At 42.9% G+C, this 17,148-nt stretch overlaps 1 protein-coding gene across 3 annotated transcripts in view; it reads right to left on the reverse strand.

The window, feature by feature from the left end:
• Olfm4 (olfactomedin 4) overlaps positions 1-17,148 on the reverse strand; it is a 121,832-nt gene that overhangs the window by 7,195 nt on the left and 97,489 nt on the right. For all 3 annotated transcript variants that reach the window (XM_052732630.1, XM_052732631.1, XM_052732632.1), the window contains 3 exons: positions 9,699-9,851; positions 4,112-4,324; positions 1,732-1,891 (listed from right to left, as the gene is read on the reverse strand). In XM_052732630.1, coding sequence (XP_052588590.1) covers positions 1,732-1,891; positions 4,112-4,252 — 301 coding nt within the window. In that variant the 5' untranslated portion in view covers positions 4,253-4,324; positions 9,699-9,851. The remainder of the gene's footprint in view (positions 1-1,731; positions 1,892-4,111; positions 4,325-9,698; positions 9,852-17,148) is intronic.

Genomic DNA, 17,148 nt, shown 5'->3' on the forward strand with positions numbered 1-17,148 from the left:
GTTTTTCCTCCCCCGCCATCACCCTTAGGTGACTGCCACCTGACACTCAGGTTATTAGGGAGTCCTGAGATCCAGAGATGGCAGACATATTACAACATAAACTCTGTCACTGAGTGCCAGTGTGCCTTCAAGAAAAGCAACATCCTTCAGACTCGAGCCCATCCATTGAAATATTACTAAGTTAGATGGCCCTGAATGTTCCTTTCTGTTTTAAAATGTGCTCAATTTCCAGTTGGTGAATAAAAACCTGTGCCAGGAAAATCTTTTTGCTGAGGGCTGCTTGATCATTCTTGCCAGTCCTGTACCACTGCTCTGACTCTTGCCTCAAAGAGCTGCCACGGTCCACCAGAACAAGCTCCCACTTTGGCTTGATTATAACACTGACCCAGACCAATTCGGCTTTAGTCTGTCTCTAAAGACAGACCATGATCCTTGCCCTAAACACCCTTTGTAAGTCATATTAAAACAGACCTCTGACTACAACTGGAGAGACGCATCCCCTGAACAAGACCAAGAGGCTTATTATTACAGTCCTAGCCCACTGAAGCCTTAAAGAACGCAGTTACATTAGCAACATCCAGAAATATACAGTCCAAAGGAAAAGACTGGTGAGAACTGGAATTTGTAACAAAAAGAGGAAAAGGAAGGCTTCACAATTTGATGACAAGCAATAGTTCCCATTCAGGCTGAGATGCTCAAGACCACGAGAGAAGTTCCTTTGCTGCAGAATCTCTAAAGGATGGGGCTGAATTCTGTGTCTGAGAGGCCGGAGGGAGGTACTTCAGTGCGGCAGGATTTAGCCCTATCTCTGTTCACAGCCAGGCTTTCACTTCAATTATCATGATTACTAATAATATCCATTGCCGGTGTATGGGTGCTGATTACAGAGCCCTGAGCTTCCCAAGCACTGCCTCATTAATCCCCATAGCAACCCTATAAGGTGAGGCCAATTATTCTCCCATTTTATAAATAAGATGAAGGATCCTTTCTCTGCCACTACATAGCTGGCAAAGTCAGGGATTCCAAAGCTTTTCTCTCCAAGCCACCACTCCACTGTCTCCATTCACAGATGCATTCAAGCACCTGCTTCTCCTTCCCCCAACACACACTGTTCTGTAGTTAACCCGGGGGAGAGTGAGACGCTGTCCTGTCCTGCTGGATGGGTAGCAAGGCAGGTCCATGGCTCATGATGTCACCCATCCCTTTAATTCTCAGTGAGTCCTAGGACTCACATTGCAACAGACACCCAGCATGCCCTTCGGGGAGTAATAAAGGTGAAGTGCAGAGGAGTGTGAAAGAGAGGGCAGAGAAAAGGAATGGCAGAAAAACAAAGGCGTCCACCTAGCCTGCAGTATAAATGAGCCAATCAGCCCTTTCCATCTACCAGAAGGCAATGCCACATAAAGACCCTATATGCTCTGCCATCCCTGGTCCCATAGCTCTTCTCTCCTCCAGATAGGTTTTTCCAGCTAGGGAAATGCAAAAGGAATGTGTGTAACTAGTAGATTTTGTTTTAGAAAAATTCACTGTGCTTTTCTTCTGTGAACCCTCATCATATGATAATAGCACTAGCTAAAGGTGGGAAGATTTAAAATGTGGAAGAATAAACTCAGAACCGCACAAATGCCACGATTTCTCCATCACTACAATCTCAGATCTTTTCCCCACCCAACTCAAGGCTCATTATGGGGTCTCACTCAAGTGGTAAAAACATATATAGAGCAGGCTTACCAGGAGCAGGAGGAGGGGGCGTGGCAGGCACAAGCTCACTTTTAGAGGCTTCACATTCTTTCAGCTTGGTCTTCAGAGCCAAGATTTGCCGGCGAATGCTAAGGACATTGTTTTGGTCTAGCGTCTCTAGCTTCTCTACCAGGAGAGTCATATTCCTTATCTAAGGAAATAAAAAATTCAGAGTGACTTTATATTATTGTGCAATTTCTTTCATAAACATTCTGGGGCTGAATTTGTCATTTAGTGAGACATTGCTGCAGAATACACCAGAGATCCTTCTGAATGGTTTCATTTGGAAGAATACATTTTATGGTTTAGACTGAATGCCTGTCACATTGCAGGCAATGTGTGTGACAAGAAGAAAATGGCAAAGATTTTAACAGCTTTAATAATACAGCACAGGCTCACTCTAGGCATTCACAATGTCCATTAAAGTTCACTTCTAATAACCTTCCCCTATAAACTCGTGTTTACTCATGTTGTATTATAATTAAGTTTCTAATGAATGGTGAGGGCTAGAGAAAATGTAAATTCTAAAATATGTAACTAGAATTCTCAATTATAGCCCATGTCATGACTGTGCTGGTAAATTCTGGGTGATATAAATTACCCAACCATAACATTAATATGGTAATCTTATCCATAGATCTTTAAAGACTTTGCTAAAACATATTTACAAGAAGTCTAATTTTTTTTGCTTAATTCATGCATGTTTTTATTTTTTTCAATTTATTCTTTGAGAATTTTGCACAGTATATTTTTATCATATCCTTTCCTACTCAAATCTTCCCCCTCCCTGCTCATTCAATTTCATGCTCTTTCTCTCTCTTTAAAGGACAAAAACAAAAGAAAAAAGCAACTGAAAAACATGGAGTCCAATTTGTGTTGGTCATCTACTCCTGAGCATGGGACTGCTCTGGAGTGTGGTTGATGTACCCAGTGTCGTTCAATTAAAGAAAACTAATTTTCCTCCTCCCAGCAGTTATCAATTACAAGCAGCTTCTCGGCTAGAGGTGGGACTTTGTGCCCACTCCCCTCCTTCATGCTCAGATTTTTAAATGGCTTTAGATTGCACAGGCCTTATGCATCCTGTCAGTCTCTGTGAACTCGTATGTGTGTCTGCCCTGTTGTGTCTGGAAAATTCTACTTCCTTACAATCGTCCACCACCTCTGGCTCTTTCAATCTTCCCACCCCCTCTTTCTCCATAGATTCCTGAGCATTGGGGGCAGTGGTGGGATGAATACATCCCATTCAGACCTGAACACCCCCAAAATCTTTCAATTTCTCCATATTCTCCAGCTGTCAGTCTCTATGTTAATCCCATCTATTTTGAGAAGAAGCTTCTGCTGAGTGTTGAGTAATGCATTGATTTTGGAGTGTAGCAATATGTCATCAGGAGTTGTTTTATTGCTATGTTGGACATATCACCCACCATCCCAGATTTCAACTGTGCTACAGGCTGTGCTACAGGGCCATAGTAATAAAAAAAAAAAACAGTATGGCATTGGCATAAAAACAGAGATGTTGATCAATGTAATAGAATTGAAGACCAGCTATAATGCCACACAACTATGGACAAGTGATTTTTGACAAAAAAAAAAAAAGGCAGAAAATGCACACTGAAGAAAAGACAACATCTTCAACAAATTGTGCTGGTCCAACTGTATAGCTGCATGTAGAAGACTAAAAAATTGATTCATATCTAGCATCTTGCACAAAACAATTCCAAACAGATCCATATGAGGCCTAATACACAAGCAATTTAAGTACATGGAGAATAATTCTAAGAGAAATAAGTGATCATTCACAAAGGGAAGTTATCCACAATCAGGTAAATTATATTTCTAGTCTCATGAGGATAAATCCAAGACAGAGAAGGTACCTGATTTAACATGGTCAATTCAGATTTACGTCATCACTTTCTGAAGAACAGAAAGGTCATTTAGTTCTGGGGCAGAATTCTTTTTTTTTGTTTGTTTGGTTTTTTTTTTTGTTTTTCGAGACAGGGTTTCTCTGTGTAGCTTTGTGCCTTTTCCTAGAACTCACTTGGTAGCCCAGGCTGGCCTCGAACTCACAGAGATCCGCCTGGCTCTGCCTCCCAAGTGCTGGGATTAAAGGTGCGCGCCACCACCGCCCGGCCTGGGGCAGAATTCTTAGTGTCAAACATCTGCTTCTCAGCCAACATGTTCCTAATACACTTAACTTATTATACATGTATAAGCATCCATCCAAAACAGAACACAGATGTGCCTCATAGTCCTGAGACAGTAGCAGAATTAGGGTTGAGGAAAGAGTATCCCATCCAGGTCATAGTACTTGTTCAGTCAGTCACTGAATGAAATGCATTACTGATATACTAAGAAGTGAATCATTCCTTACCTCCACTTCCAGCTTGTCAATAATTTCTGTGCTTCCAACAAAATTCTCCTTCAGCTGTATGACCAGTTTATGCATCTCCTTCACTTCCAGTTTGATCAGCTCAAAGTCTAGTTCTGTGTAAGAAATACTGTCCTTCTCCATGACCTCTACTCGGACAGTCAAGTTCAGGAGTTTCTTCTCATACACACTGATTAGCTGGACATACTCCTTCACCTGGAGGAGAAGCAAAAAGCTTATGTCAACTCACAGAGTGATATCAAATAGACTTCCTGCACTACAAAACACTTGAAGATTATTTGATCCTTGTGAATCACTGCAAAGGAGTGATTCAAAATATAGCTCCCTTTTTAATCCAAATGCCAACTAAAAATAGCATATTACTGTGGCTTGGGGTCACACTTACCTACACTGAAAATAACCTGTATGTAGTATATAATAATGCCCATCTTAAAGTCTGAGGATGCTAGCTCACTGGACTGAACCACTTGAGATCATTTCTCTTCTCAGATCGTTTGCTCTAAATCAGAGTTTCTCAGCCTCAGTACTATTGACATTTTAAGCAAGTCTCCTTCTTGTGTGGGAGGTATACAGTGAATTGTAGGATATTCAGTTGCTCCCGGTTATGACGACCAAAAATGTCTCAAGACATTATGCAATGTTCTCTGGGGACAAATCGCTGTCTCCACCGTCCTTTTGTTTAGAGCCATCACTCTCTGAAAGGCTCAGTATTTTCTAGAAGAGGAGAAATGCTGAGCATTCTGAGCCTCTCTGCCTTTTACAAAGAAGCATAAGGACCCCACTCCCTATACAATACGTGAGTGCAGGCACAACTGTAAAGTGCACATTTCATTAAGTGAGCTCACATTTATTCCAAGAACTGATTATTGCAATCAGACCTTTAAATTACACATTTGTTGCATATATTTGAATGTCTGATCCTTAAGTTAAAATACTTCCAAAAATTCCCTTGGTGGTTGAGTGTATAATTGGAATCTCCGAAAGAATATTTCAATAAACAGTCGGTGACACGTTTTTGTATCTGATCTCTAAAAGAAATGTCACGGCTTTTTCAAAGACCTGCTCATTAAAAAGTTGCTGCTTTCAGTTTCTTTCTTAAATGTGAGCATAAGAAATGCTTCTCCCCAAACTGCATTAACGTCAAGTTCCTGGATGAATTCAGACAGATGTTGACCTGTGGTCTCTCTAATGACAAAGGCTGTCCTAACTCCTGTCACGTAGCCCTTCCACTTAACCCCACCATGCAAATTAGAATAGACTCATGGGCCACAGACCTTCAGAACTAGGGCTTCAGGAGAAGAGGATTCTAATGAACATTGGAACTGCATACCTTGGCTCCATTACTGTATCTCCTCAGGCAAGTGATGTTCATTGCCATCAGATGCCCCACCTATTGGAGGCTGGTAGGGATCATGATATTTTGGTGGATACAGATTAAAAAAAAAAGAGTGTGGGAGGTGCACATAACAAGCCCTCACCTCTCAAAAGATGAACAGAGACATAAGGTGTTCAGGCTCCAATTTCTTTTTAAAAATTGGCCATAAAGCCTTGTCTGTGGTGAAAACATAGTAATAATGCACCAATCCATTGCAGAAATAGAAGTTTGAGGAATGAGTGTATGCTTGTTGGCATTTGGCCTTGCCAGCTCTTGGAACAAATGAAACACCCTCAGCTTTCCTGGAACCCATTGGTGGCACATTATAGCTACCATTCTGTGCTAATGAGTGATGCAACTGTCATCTCTGCTAAATAAAATGAGGTTCCCCCATACCGATTCTCACAGAAAACCAAGGCATGGCCTAGAGTTTGTGACCTGTGAGAATTTGTGCTGGGTTTGCCCCAAGTTTAGTTGCAAAACAATAGGTCTCTCTAAATCTGGCACGGAATTTTGAAGGGTGATCCTTTCTACTGACATTTAGAGGAAGGCTAGGTGGTAGTCATAAAAAACTGAAATTGTCCATGGTTACAGTGTGCAGGAGAAAATTTGAAAAATGGGTCAGAAAGGCTTCACATATGAAGTTTACAGTTGCAGAGATTTTGTACACAGAGATAGCACAGACAGCTCTGAGATCCTAAGGGCTTGTACTCAGTAGTTTCAGCTCAGTAATAGCAGAGTCGCATACCCAGAGATGAGTCCAGGCCCACACCACTGGCATTTAGTACCTTTAGCACATTTTCCCTCCTGGATTTGTAATGCTTGTTCTAAACAGAGGGAAAAGGCCCAAGCAGGGAGCTTGTCTCCAGGGGATACTCAGTAATGTCTAGAGATACTTTGGTTGCCACAACTGAGGACTGAGTATGTGCCACTGGCATTTAGAGGCCAGGGATGCTATAAAAACATGCTAGCAAGAAGATGGGTCTAAGATGGAGAGGCCACGCAGCTGAAACAACATCTTTGCCCCAATTTCATCACTATAGCAAGTGTGAGCCTAAGAACACTCACAATGCTTGCCTTCAAATCATCAGGCTGGCATTTACAGCTCCCACTTTATTTTATCTGGTATGCACTTAACCATGTCATGGATTAAAAAAAAAAAATCAAAGTTTGTTTGGAATTTGGTTTTGGGTGGCTGCTGTTGTTTCTTACAATAAAAGTGGTCTTGTCGTAAATAGGGAGGTAGTGTGTCTGGCTATTCAGCTAAATAATTAGTCTGTTCATAGTTCTATCAGCTCCTCAAAACCCAAGATCATAACTACAGCCAGATTACTTGAAATAAGTAAATGGACTTTGAAACATACTGTTATTTTCAATATACCCTTAAAAGCTAATGTAATTAGGTTAATTGACCCTGAAAATATCATCAAAACATGCAGTGTTGGATACAAGAACTGCCTGAGATCAAATGTAACTTCAGTACCCAGTGGGCAAATCCCTTAATTTCTCTAAGCTTTACTATACTTGCCAAACAACGGGTAAAGACACCAAGCTTGCACGATTATTACAGAGGCTAGAGATGATGCACATTAAGGGCCTCGCTAATGGATGCTCTATGAGTTCTAGATATTAATAGAGAAATGGTTATTTCAGTGTTTTTCAATCTAACCTTTCAATTTACTTTTATTCCACTGCACAAAGCATTGCCCAATCAATGTTGTTTGTTTATGGGTTGCTCAAATATCTCCCAGGATGCCTCAACCTTCTCATGCATGAGCATCTATTAGCAAATGTGTCATATTAAATAACTTGTCCCAAAGACCAGGAACCTCGAGAGAAAGAAAAGCAAAAACAAAAAACAAACAAACAAACAAAAACCCTGAGGTGCCATTTGGGGCATTGTGGCATCTTCTTTCTAAGTATGATCACACAGGATGTGTCATAAGCAACAGAAAAGTCTAAAAGGCTTTCAGCATTTTCTGCAGAGGCATCTTCCTGACTTCCCTGTGTACTGACAGATGATGAATTAATGGAAGGCAGTCTCAAGCCTTTCACCTGCTCAGAATGGGCGTCCCCCTAGGTCCCTAGATAAATGGTGATTTCTAAGACAGTCTGGGGACAGCTATAATAATTCACCCAGAAATCCAGAAGCCTTCCGCTAAAGAGATAACTTGGGATTTGAAGGCATACCTGACCTGCTCCATCTCTTGAGTCTTCTCAGATCTGGACAGCAGAAACAGATCTGGCTTGATTCTGGAGACTCAAATCCCTGACCTTCCCATAGCAGCCAAGAGAAGACTGACATCAGGAAAGTCCCTTTACCTGTGTGAACCTTGAGTTTTCTAGCATTAAAGTGGGAGTGAGGAGATGTGGCCTACCTCCTTTAAATGCAGGCTTGAAAGAACAGGAAGCATTTGGACAGATACAAACGAAGGCTGCTACTGTTACCACTGGTGTCATCTACCACAACAAATCAGCCATTCAAACCTCAGCTGATGCTAAACCCCTTGGTTAGGCCTCCATTTTTGTGTTTTGTTTTTGGTGGGGGGACAAACTACTGTCACCTTTAGAACTGAGAGTTTTCCTGCCTATTCTGCCCTCTCTCCACCAATTATTAGCAATCTGATGTCTCCTGCCCCACCTCTGCTTGGAGCATTGGAATGAAATGCCCCACACTCACAAACATGGCTAGCCACTTACTCTCTCTGGGACAGTTGGAGGTTTCAAACTGCCCTTCATAGGCCTGCCAGCAAAGATGACATGCCTATCAGTGGCCTCCACTGTCTCAAAGCAAATGGCTCCAACTGACAAAGACCTCTACCTAGGATTTTCCTCTACTTGTCATGTTTTTATGCATAACTTCTTATCTCTACTTGATTATGCTGGAATAAGGCTATGAATATTAATGGTTGGAATTTATAATTTAGTGCTATGCCTTTTCTGCTGATTAATTCAAGGACGTTTTATTTCTTAAGAAGCTAGGTTCCTGGAGTAGTCAAACCCATTTTTCCTGGACACTCATTTTAACTTAGGATATTTATCTACCAATTCAGGTTGAAAGCAGGGTCTCAGGCTCACCGTAATTTTTTGTCTTAAAGGATAATGATATTGGATGTTGAGGGGGCTGCACTTAAATTGCTCAGGAAAACTTCTTTGGAAGGCTGCAGTAAAGCCAGAACTCCTTGTAAATTAATGGGGTTGTATTAAATAATGCATAATGTGATTATATTCTAGCCTGGACTTCACCTGGGCATAAAACGGGAGCCTTTCTAATTGATTTGTAGCTTGGCTAAAAAGCTGGAAGGGGTTGAAATTGGAATGGCAAGTCACAAGGCTCCAGCAGGCTCAGAGAAAGACAACTCCTTTAGAATGAATTCTTCCGGCTACACAGAGCAGAGCCCAGAAGGTTCTAGCCGGGATTTTTCCCAAGCCTGAGAGACCCATTACTCTCCACTCAATTCCCAAAGAAGCCTTCAATTTTGGTCTCATGGGAAACACATGGAATGAAATGTTCCTCTTCTAGCAATCAAAAATAATTACCAAGGGGGAGGGGAGAATACAGAAAAGGAGGGATTTATACAGATTTAAATACAGGGAAGGAAGAAAGGCAGGAAGGAAAAATGGAGAATGGGAAAGGGAAGATTTGAAGGAGAAAAGAAAGGAGGAGGAGAAAGAGAAGGAGAAGGAGGAAGAAGAGGAAAGAACCATCTAAAGGTGAGAGGATACCAACAAGAGCACAGCAATAAAAAAAATCAGAAAGGCGTGGCTGATATGTAAAATTAAATTAATTATAAAATATTTTTTTAAAAAAAGAATCAGAAAGGAAGAGCAAGAAAGATTGGGAAGGATGAACCAGAGAAGGACTAAGGCAAAGTGAATAGGAAACCAGTGGAAACAAGAATGAGTAAGAATTAAAGAAAAGGTGACAGAGAAAGAAGATAAACCAGAACTGAAGAGGGTGAAGAAGAGGGCGAGAAGACAGATCAAAGCTGGAAAGTTAAAGAAAGAAAGCCAAAGAGAAGAAGAAACCACGGAGCAATCAAAGCTGCGGGGCCAGAGCCTTTCCCACTTCTCCACTTTGTCCACGGTGTGCTAAGCCTCGATCCCACTCTCTTACTGAGTTTTCCTTCTCTACTAAGAGGAGCTAGGAGATTTACTATGAGTCAAGACAGTGTTTGAAAAGAAAACACTTACCTTAGAAAACTCTTTCTCGAACTTCTGAGAAAGGATGTGAGCTGTGAACTCCAAGCGCTCCACCCTGTCAGCAGGGAAGGCGGTGTCTGGCAGGGAAACGGAGCACTGGCAGGTTCCATGACTGTCCACAGAGCCGGTGAAATTGGAAAATGACTGTAAATAATAAAAGGCGAGTGTCAGCAATAAGCTGGAAAATGAACCTCTCGGGCAACAGGAATGACAGAGATTGGGTTGGCAGAACATGATGGAGGCAAACAAGTGTAGGCCAATACATGACCGAACAGTGTCACAGAGACAAGCCAACCCTGTCTCCACCTGATGGCTAAGCCTCTCTCAGCAGCTTGTATCAAAAGGAAGATTCTCCATACTTGAGGAGTCCTAAAGAAATCCTTCTATCTCTCTGCAAAGAAAAGAAAATGAAGAGAGGCCAAGAGGACTAAGGTTGAACATCTGTTCTTCCATTTGCTGCATGTGACACCTCCTTAAGTCTGTTTCCTCCTCTGTGAAGTTCAGATACCCTGGTTGAAGTAAGCAAGTGACGTTCACTGAGTCCCTGGCACGTGACAGGTGATCGGGTGCTGTCACTTTCTCTTTCCTCTTACTAGCACAGGCACACGTGCATGCACACACACACACACACACACACACACACACACACACACACTTTTACTCCAACCCCAGCCCAGTTTCTCCCAATTAGAATAAAGAAAACTTGAAGGTTTGTGGGCCGTGGCAAAGATATCCAGTGAGAATTCAAATCCTCTCTTCAGCTGGGAAATTATACAATTCACATTTTTCCAAATGGAAACAAGCCATCTACTCGCTCAAAAATTGAGCAGTATATGAGTTTAGAGGTTCCTTGCAAATTTCTCAAATGGAAGTTCTCTAGCTTACACTTGCAAGAAAAAAAAAGTCATTTTAAAATATTTGAAGTTTCTTTAAGATATTCAGGCTCACGCTTCGATGCCACTGCATATTTTAAAATGACAGGTTTGAAAGATTCTGTTTTTCTTTTGTCCCCTTTGAACTACCCCAAGGGGATCCTGGCACAATTAACATTTTTCACTACTACTATTACCTTGCAGAGTGAGTCTTGTCAGCCAACTGGCTGTGCCTTTTAATGACCTCATCGGAAGGCCAGCCCAAAGCTCACCTATGGAGTGTCAGCCTGAAGGGACTCTTTGTGAAGCGAAGGAGGAAAGAGCAGTTTTCAGAGTCTGGAGAGACTCTAGCCATGCTTCAAAGTTCACATCAGCTGGCTGTGGCTGAGTGTATCTGCTCTACACACAAGCCACCTCTACTGATCTCCATGACCCCTGAACAAACCTGGCCTAGATGCTTCTGTAATTGAGATTTAGCCCAGCAGTGACCTCTGGACCAATTAAGGCTCTCGTAAACAGTGGTGACTGTGGTGGTTTTTAAATGAACCTAATCTTCTCTAAGATGGTAAGAATGAAGTGTGTGTGTGTGCATGTATGTGTGTGTGTGCGTGTGTGTGTGTGTGTGTGTGTGTGTGTGTGTGTGTGTGTGTGTGTGTGTGTGCATGCTCACACACACACAACACACATGTCAACAATGTGGAAGCCAGAGGACAACACCGAGTGTCATTCCTTGGTCAACCAACATTTGCCCTTTTTTCTTGAGACAGTCTCTCACTGACCTGAGACTCATCAAGTAGGCTAGGGTGCTGGCTGGTCAGCCTCAGAGATCCTTCTCATCTCATCTTCCCGGCACTGGGACAATAACCCCACACCACCACACTTGGCTTTTAAACTAAGGGTTCTGGAGACTAAACTCAAGACCTTGTGTTTGCAAGTACTTTCATCCGCTGTGCTATTTTCCCAGCCCTCCACACCAGGAAACGTCTTGACATTGTTCTTTCTTGTCTAATCAGATCTCTCCATCTTTAGGGAATCAGGGAGTAAGGGGTAGGAGCAAGCGGGTTTATGTTGCACGTGGTAGCAAGGGTTTAGAGTGGGGGTGGGAAGGGTCTTTGCGAAGAATGAATAAGGACTGGACAATTTACACCAGGAACCTGTCGGAGAGGTTGCGGACTACACAGTATACACCAGGGACCTCTCGGAGAGGCTGTGGACTGGACAATATACACTGGGAACCTGTTGAAGAGGTTGCGAACTGCACGATATACACCTGTTGGAGAGGTTTCAGACTACACAATGTACACCAGGGACCTGTCAGAGAGGTTGGATTCTACTGGACTCAGACCTATTACTCCATCTAAGACAGAAAGACTGTAGCACAGGTATGCCAAGTTTTTTACAGGCTCTTGAAGAAACACCTTATCGTAATAACCATCCAGCAAAGAAAAAAACTTGCATTGCATTGACGAGGGGAAGTTAATTAGCTTCACAAGACAGGGGGGGACCATTCCTGGAGTTCTCTGAGAAGCTCCGTCAATTCTAGAAACAGCAGGTATCATCAAGAAGTCTCTAGACAATCAACTAGGAACCACTAGCTAACAAGTTTTAGTCCTGAAGTTCACCTGAAAGACAAGCAACTAATTATGAGCCCTGCTGACAGCCATTCCATTGGCTTCTATTGAACATCTCTGTCCCAGTGCTGGAGACTCCATCCTGCTTATCATCAGCCCAGCGTGCTCAGCTGACATCAAAACGGTCCATAAGTTTGATCAGTGTCTCCCATTAGAGATATTTCTGCTCCTGGAATTCAAAGACAATGAAGCTAATGGTGATGAGTCTCTCTGCAGTGAATGCTCAAACTACATGAATGAAATGTGGGGAATGAGACACAAAGACAAGTGCTTGTCCCCTTGGCCTTTGGAAGGATGTGTAGTCCCCTTGTGGAGGGCAAGTAGGACCCTGTGTGCCCCACAAAAGTGACTATACTGCCAGGTTCTCACTTGGTATATGTTCAATTAACATGTACGAAGGTCTACAATACCCCAGGCTCGGGAATTAGGAACTGATTAAAACCAATTGTGGCCCAATCAGGCTCATTTTCCTTCTGAATGCCCTAGGGGCTTTTCCGACAGCCTCAGACCCTGATGACAGAAGCTCACAGTCCACTGTGGTTCTAACTCTGTCAGTGAGCGTGAGGAGCCTTCCCTAGAACTATGAAAGGCAGTGGCCAATTCTTTGGAGGTGTGCACAGTGTTCTGAGCCCGCCAGCAGAAGGTGCGACTCACATTTGTGATTTAAGGTCGCAATTGGCTCTAATTAGCAGCCGAGTCTAAGTGCCCACAAAGATTCACAACATAAAATAACGGTACTCAGCGGTTTGAAAGTACAGAAAATGATACGTTTGGAACTTGCTCAATGACAGTTATAAAAGGGTGTTCCACTACTTCCCAACAAGCTCATCATGCTGACAGCCAGCCTTAGAAAATTAGGTTTATAGTGGAATTGATACCTGGTCCACTATAAAAAGGGGTTTGGAGTGTGATACTGACTCTTTCACCACAGGCAGATAAGCAAATGATGAAAGAAATTGAATCCTCTAAGTATAGCTTAAATACTAGTTCTTAGTTACTTTTAAATATTTGTCTTCTTACCAGACAGTGGTCACTTTCCTCTGTTCCTTCACTGGTATTTTATTTTCTATGACTTCAGCTGAAGATGTTACATCCAAATGCTGGCTTTTGATTGGTAGTGAAGCTTTATAATAAATTATTATTGTTCACCTCACTTCACCAAAAAAAAAAAGGTAACTCCTTCTAATTGTCCCCAGAAATTGTTTAGAACCCCCAAGATAAGAGTAAATATGGGATTTCTGACTACTGTGGAGCTGGTGTATGATTGTGGTTCTCTGAAATTTCTTCATTTAAAGCAATTTTCATCTGTACCCCGGAAATAGAGAAAGCTGCATACAAAGAGACGGTTTTCACAACAGACTCCTTTGAAGAGTTGAAACTTGAATGAAACAACTGAACGAGCACGAGGGAGGTGTAGTGACTTTAAGTGACTTTCACTCGCTTTAGTGACTTTAAGCCAATGACTTCACCATAGCAAACCTCAGATTTAACATCTCTAAAATGGGACCATGACTTTTACCTAACTCTTGGGGGTTAAATAAGCTGTGTATGTATTAACCTAGTCTTGGCATTCATTAGGCATGCACTGAATATCGTTGATGTCATTGCCCTCTAGGCCCCATCCAAATCACTTGTTGATCACATTTTCACGGTCTACACATTTTAAAGATGCTAACGCAAACACTCAGACAAAAGCCTCCCCCTCCCCTTTTCCTGTTTATCCTTCCATTCAGATAAGTTCATGAACGTGGCTGACTCGATGAAATGCCTAGCAGTTCTGATGGAGGCACTTTGATGGAGTTAGAAACCCTCCAGCACAAGTCACACTGCAGTAAGGCTAGCCTGGAAGGCTTTGCAGAGTAACAGTTCTGCAGAAAGGCCCAGAGGTAAAATGGGCAACTGTTTCCTGTCCTGCATCCTGCAGCTTCTCCATGCCTCTTTTTTTTTTTTTAAAGGAAAGCCAAAGAGTTCTCATCCCCCAAAGAATCAGGCAGCCTGTGCATTCTACACAGGGCGCCTCTCCAGACCCATCCCTGTAGTACACGGTGCCTTTGATGGTTCATTTCACTGATGCAGTTGTTTGGCACTGGTAATAGCCCCAGCAATTCCTTATTTGAAAAAGAGATTGAAAGGAGTTAGCATTCCCTTGGGAAATTTCCACATGTAATGGCATTTTCCTAAGACTGATAATTCCTCTTCTTATAACCTATGTTCTCTCTGTGTGTGTACATGTATATGTGCTTGTGTGAGTGTGTGCCTGTGCATGTGTATGGGGAGGTAGTAGATGTCTTTCTCTACTACTTGCCACCTTATTTTTCTTGAGCTAAGATCTGTTGCTGAACCTAGAGCTCACCAATTAGCTAGAATAGTTGGCAAGTAAGCCTAGGGACCTTCCTGTCCCTGCCTCCTCTAACCAGTGATGGGGCTGCAGATGTGTGCTGCCTTGCCTGGCTTCTTACGTGAGTGGTGGAGATACAGACACAGGTTCTCATGCTAGTGCAGAAAATGTTTTACTGAGCTTACCATGTCCTTAGACCCATTACCCATCTTCCTTATAAGCTAGGTGCAGAGGAACTGGCAGGGTTCTAGACGTTGCATGGAGACTCTCACTCCCTCAGAGTCTATTGCTTACTCTCAGAAGGCTCCCCCTGGGCAGCAAATCAGGTGAAAAAACTTTGATGGAGTGACTTCTCATGTGATCTCTTTCCTAAAGTCTCCTATCCCAGACTGCGTATTAGAATCAATTGGACTTCTTAAATGCCTGAGTTGTAAACACCTGTGCAGGCTAGAACCAAGACATCTAGATTTTTAGGATTCTCCTCACCACTGATCCTACTGGTCAGCCTGGGTTGAGAACCTCTTTAGAACATGCCTTTCTCCAAATGCATTAGCTAGAAAACTGGGATGTTGTCTATCCTGTTAACAGTTTAATTACTTCACCCAGGTTTTAATTCATTTTCAAGGCATCTACAGTGAACAGAAAGAGTCATAAATCCTTTAAAGTGCTCAGATCTAGTCATCCATGAAATTGTATTCAGGTCCCCAAAAAGCAAGAGGAAGGGAATTGAACATAGCTCACCCAGACTCAGCAACTCCCTTACCTGTGACACAGTACCACCTTCTGCCCAAGATGTGGCTCCTGGCGTTGTAACGTAGGGTGTTATTGCCAACTCTGGGGAAGAAGTGGAATTCATAGTCTCTGAACTCCTGGAGGCAGAGCCAAGGCAAAGCAAAAGGGCCAGCAGAAAGGCCAGGTTGTAACTCATCTTGCCTTCTTGCCTAAGACTCAGGCTTCTTCCCACAGCCCAGGGCTTCTTATAGCACCCAGCGGGGATTTCCCCATGGCCAGTATGTGAAGAAAGAAGAAGCATTGAGGGAACATGTGACCTACCCTAGGAGGGTCAGGACATCTGCAATCTGAGTCCTGTCCACACCTTGCCACTGAGCCTGTGACATGCCCTTAGATACAGATCCCCAACCCCCACCCCACTTCCGACAAATATTAACTCACACAAGTTTCCTCAAGCCAACATCTGGTTTGAAGTTGATACTTCCTTGAAGGAGATGGAATCAAAGTAGCCTTTGTTGATGAAACAGTTTGGAGGCTCCAAGAAAAAAAAAGCAACCCTTGACCTTCTGCCTAGAAATGACTTCTGGGTATTCCCTCCCATTTTGCTGAATTCTGCCTTCCAGAGAGAGAGTGCGTAGCATGGGCTCACTTTAGAGACTGTGACTCTCCTCTAAGATGTCTGAAGCCTTCCTCTTCAGAACCTGCTGCCCAGGTTGGCTCTGGCCTGGTCCTTGCCTTGTCTGTTCTTATACCAAGTTCTTTCAACAACACCAAGAATTTGTTCTCCAGAAGTCCACACAGGACTCTGTACTCTGTGCTTCTAAAGGAAAAGAAAGAACCCAACCAAACAAGGGACCCAGATGGCCCACTGAATATTCCTCTAGATCAGGGTATTGCTCCCAACCCAACCAAAGAAGCCCAATGGAAGCCTTTCTCTGACTTCCTTTGTCCCCTACTCTGAGTGGGCTAGCCAGGTATTCAGGACTCACAAGTCACTCCTCACGCTAGTGAAAACTGCTAGAATGCCTTCTCTGTCAGCCAGCTGACCTGGCCCTGAGCTTCCAGCTCTCTTTGCATCTCTCCAACATTGCACACACCCTTGTGACCTCAGCTTTCCTCCCTGTAGAAGGAAAAATGTATTGGCCTTTATATTAAAACCTAGTTCTGTCGCTCAAGAGCTGGTGGCCTTGGGCATGTCATTCAGCCTCTCTGTAGTTATAACAATCCCTAAATTATTAGAACTCAGTGGAATGGCATTTTGAAAGTTGCATATACATTTTAAAGTGCTATATAAATGTCAAGGTTCTTCTGGTTTTGTGTTTAATTCCCCAAAGCCTGGATCATTATGTAAGGTTATTGAGTTTACAACAAGAAAAGCAGGCAGAGTCTATACTCTGCCTTAGCCCATCCCAGGAGCATTTGGTAGACCTGGTTTGCAGGGTTCTTACACAGCTTAACCCCATAAGCTTTATAGACTTTCCAGATAAACCATGTCTTAAACCCTTGTACACGATTCACATCCTCAGGGGTAGGGGTCGGCAGGAAAAATACAAGCAGGAGAATGGAAAGTAGAGAGAAGAGAAAGGGAAAAATAAAAGTCAGTCTAATTCTTTTAAGTACCTCCCAAAGCCCCCTTGGACTGTTCCCCTGGTCCAGAACTCCACCCTGTCCCTGACTCAGGAGGACTGAATAAACATGCCACTCAGACCAGTATCCACAATTTGAGCATCCACGTTGCCTCATCACTCAGGCTGATGGTACTGCCTCTATCCACCATCCACACTGAAAAACACTTGTTGAGTCCTCTTCAGGTATCTACTCAAGCCAATAATACTCCTGTTCCATGGGATGTGAGATTGGAAGCAGCT

This window comes from Peromyscus californicus, unplaced genomic scaffold (assembly GCF_007827085.1).
Source record: "Peromyscus californicus insignis strain IS unplaced genomic scaffold, ASM782708v3 Scaffold_12__1_contigs__length_115047231, whole genome shotgun sequence".
Classification (NCBI taxonomy): domain Eukaryota; kingdom Metazoa; phylum Chordata; class Mammalia; order Rodentia; family Cricetidae; genus Peromyscus; species Peromyscus californicus.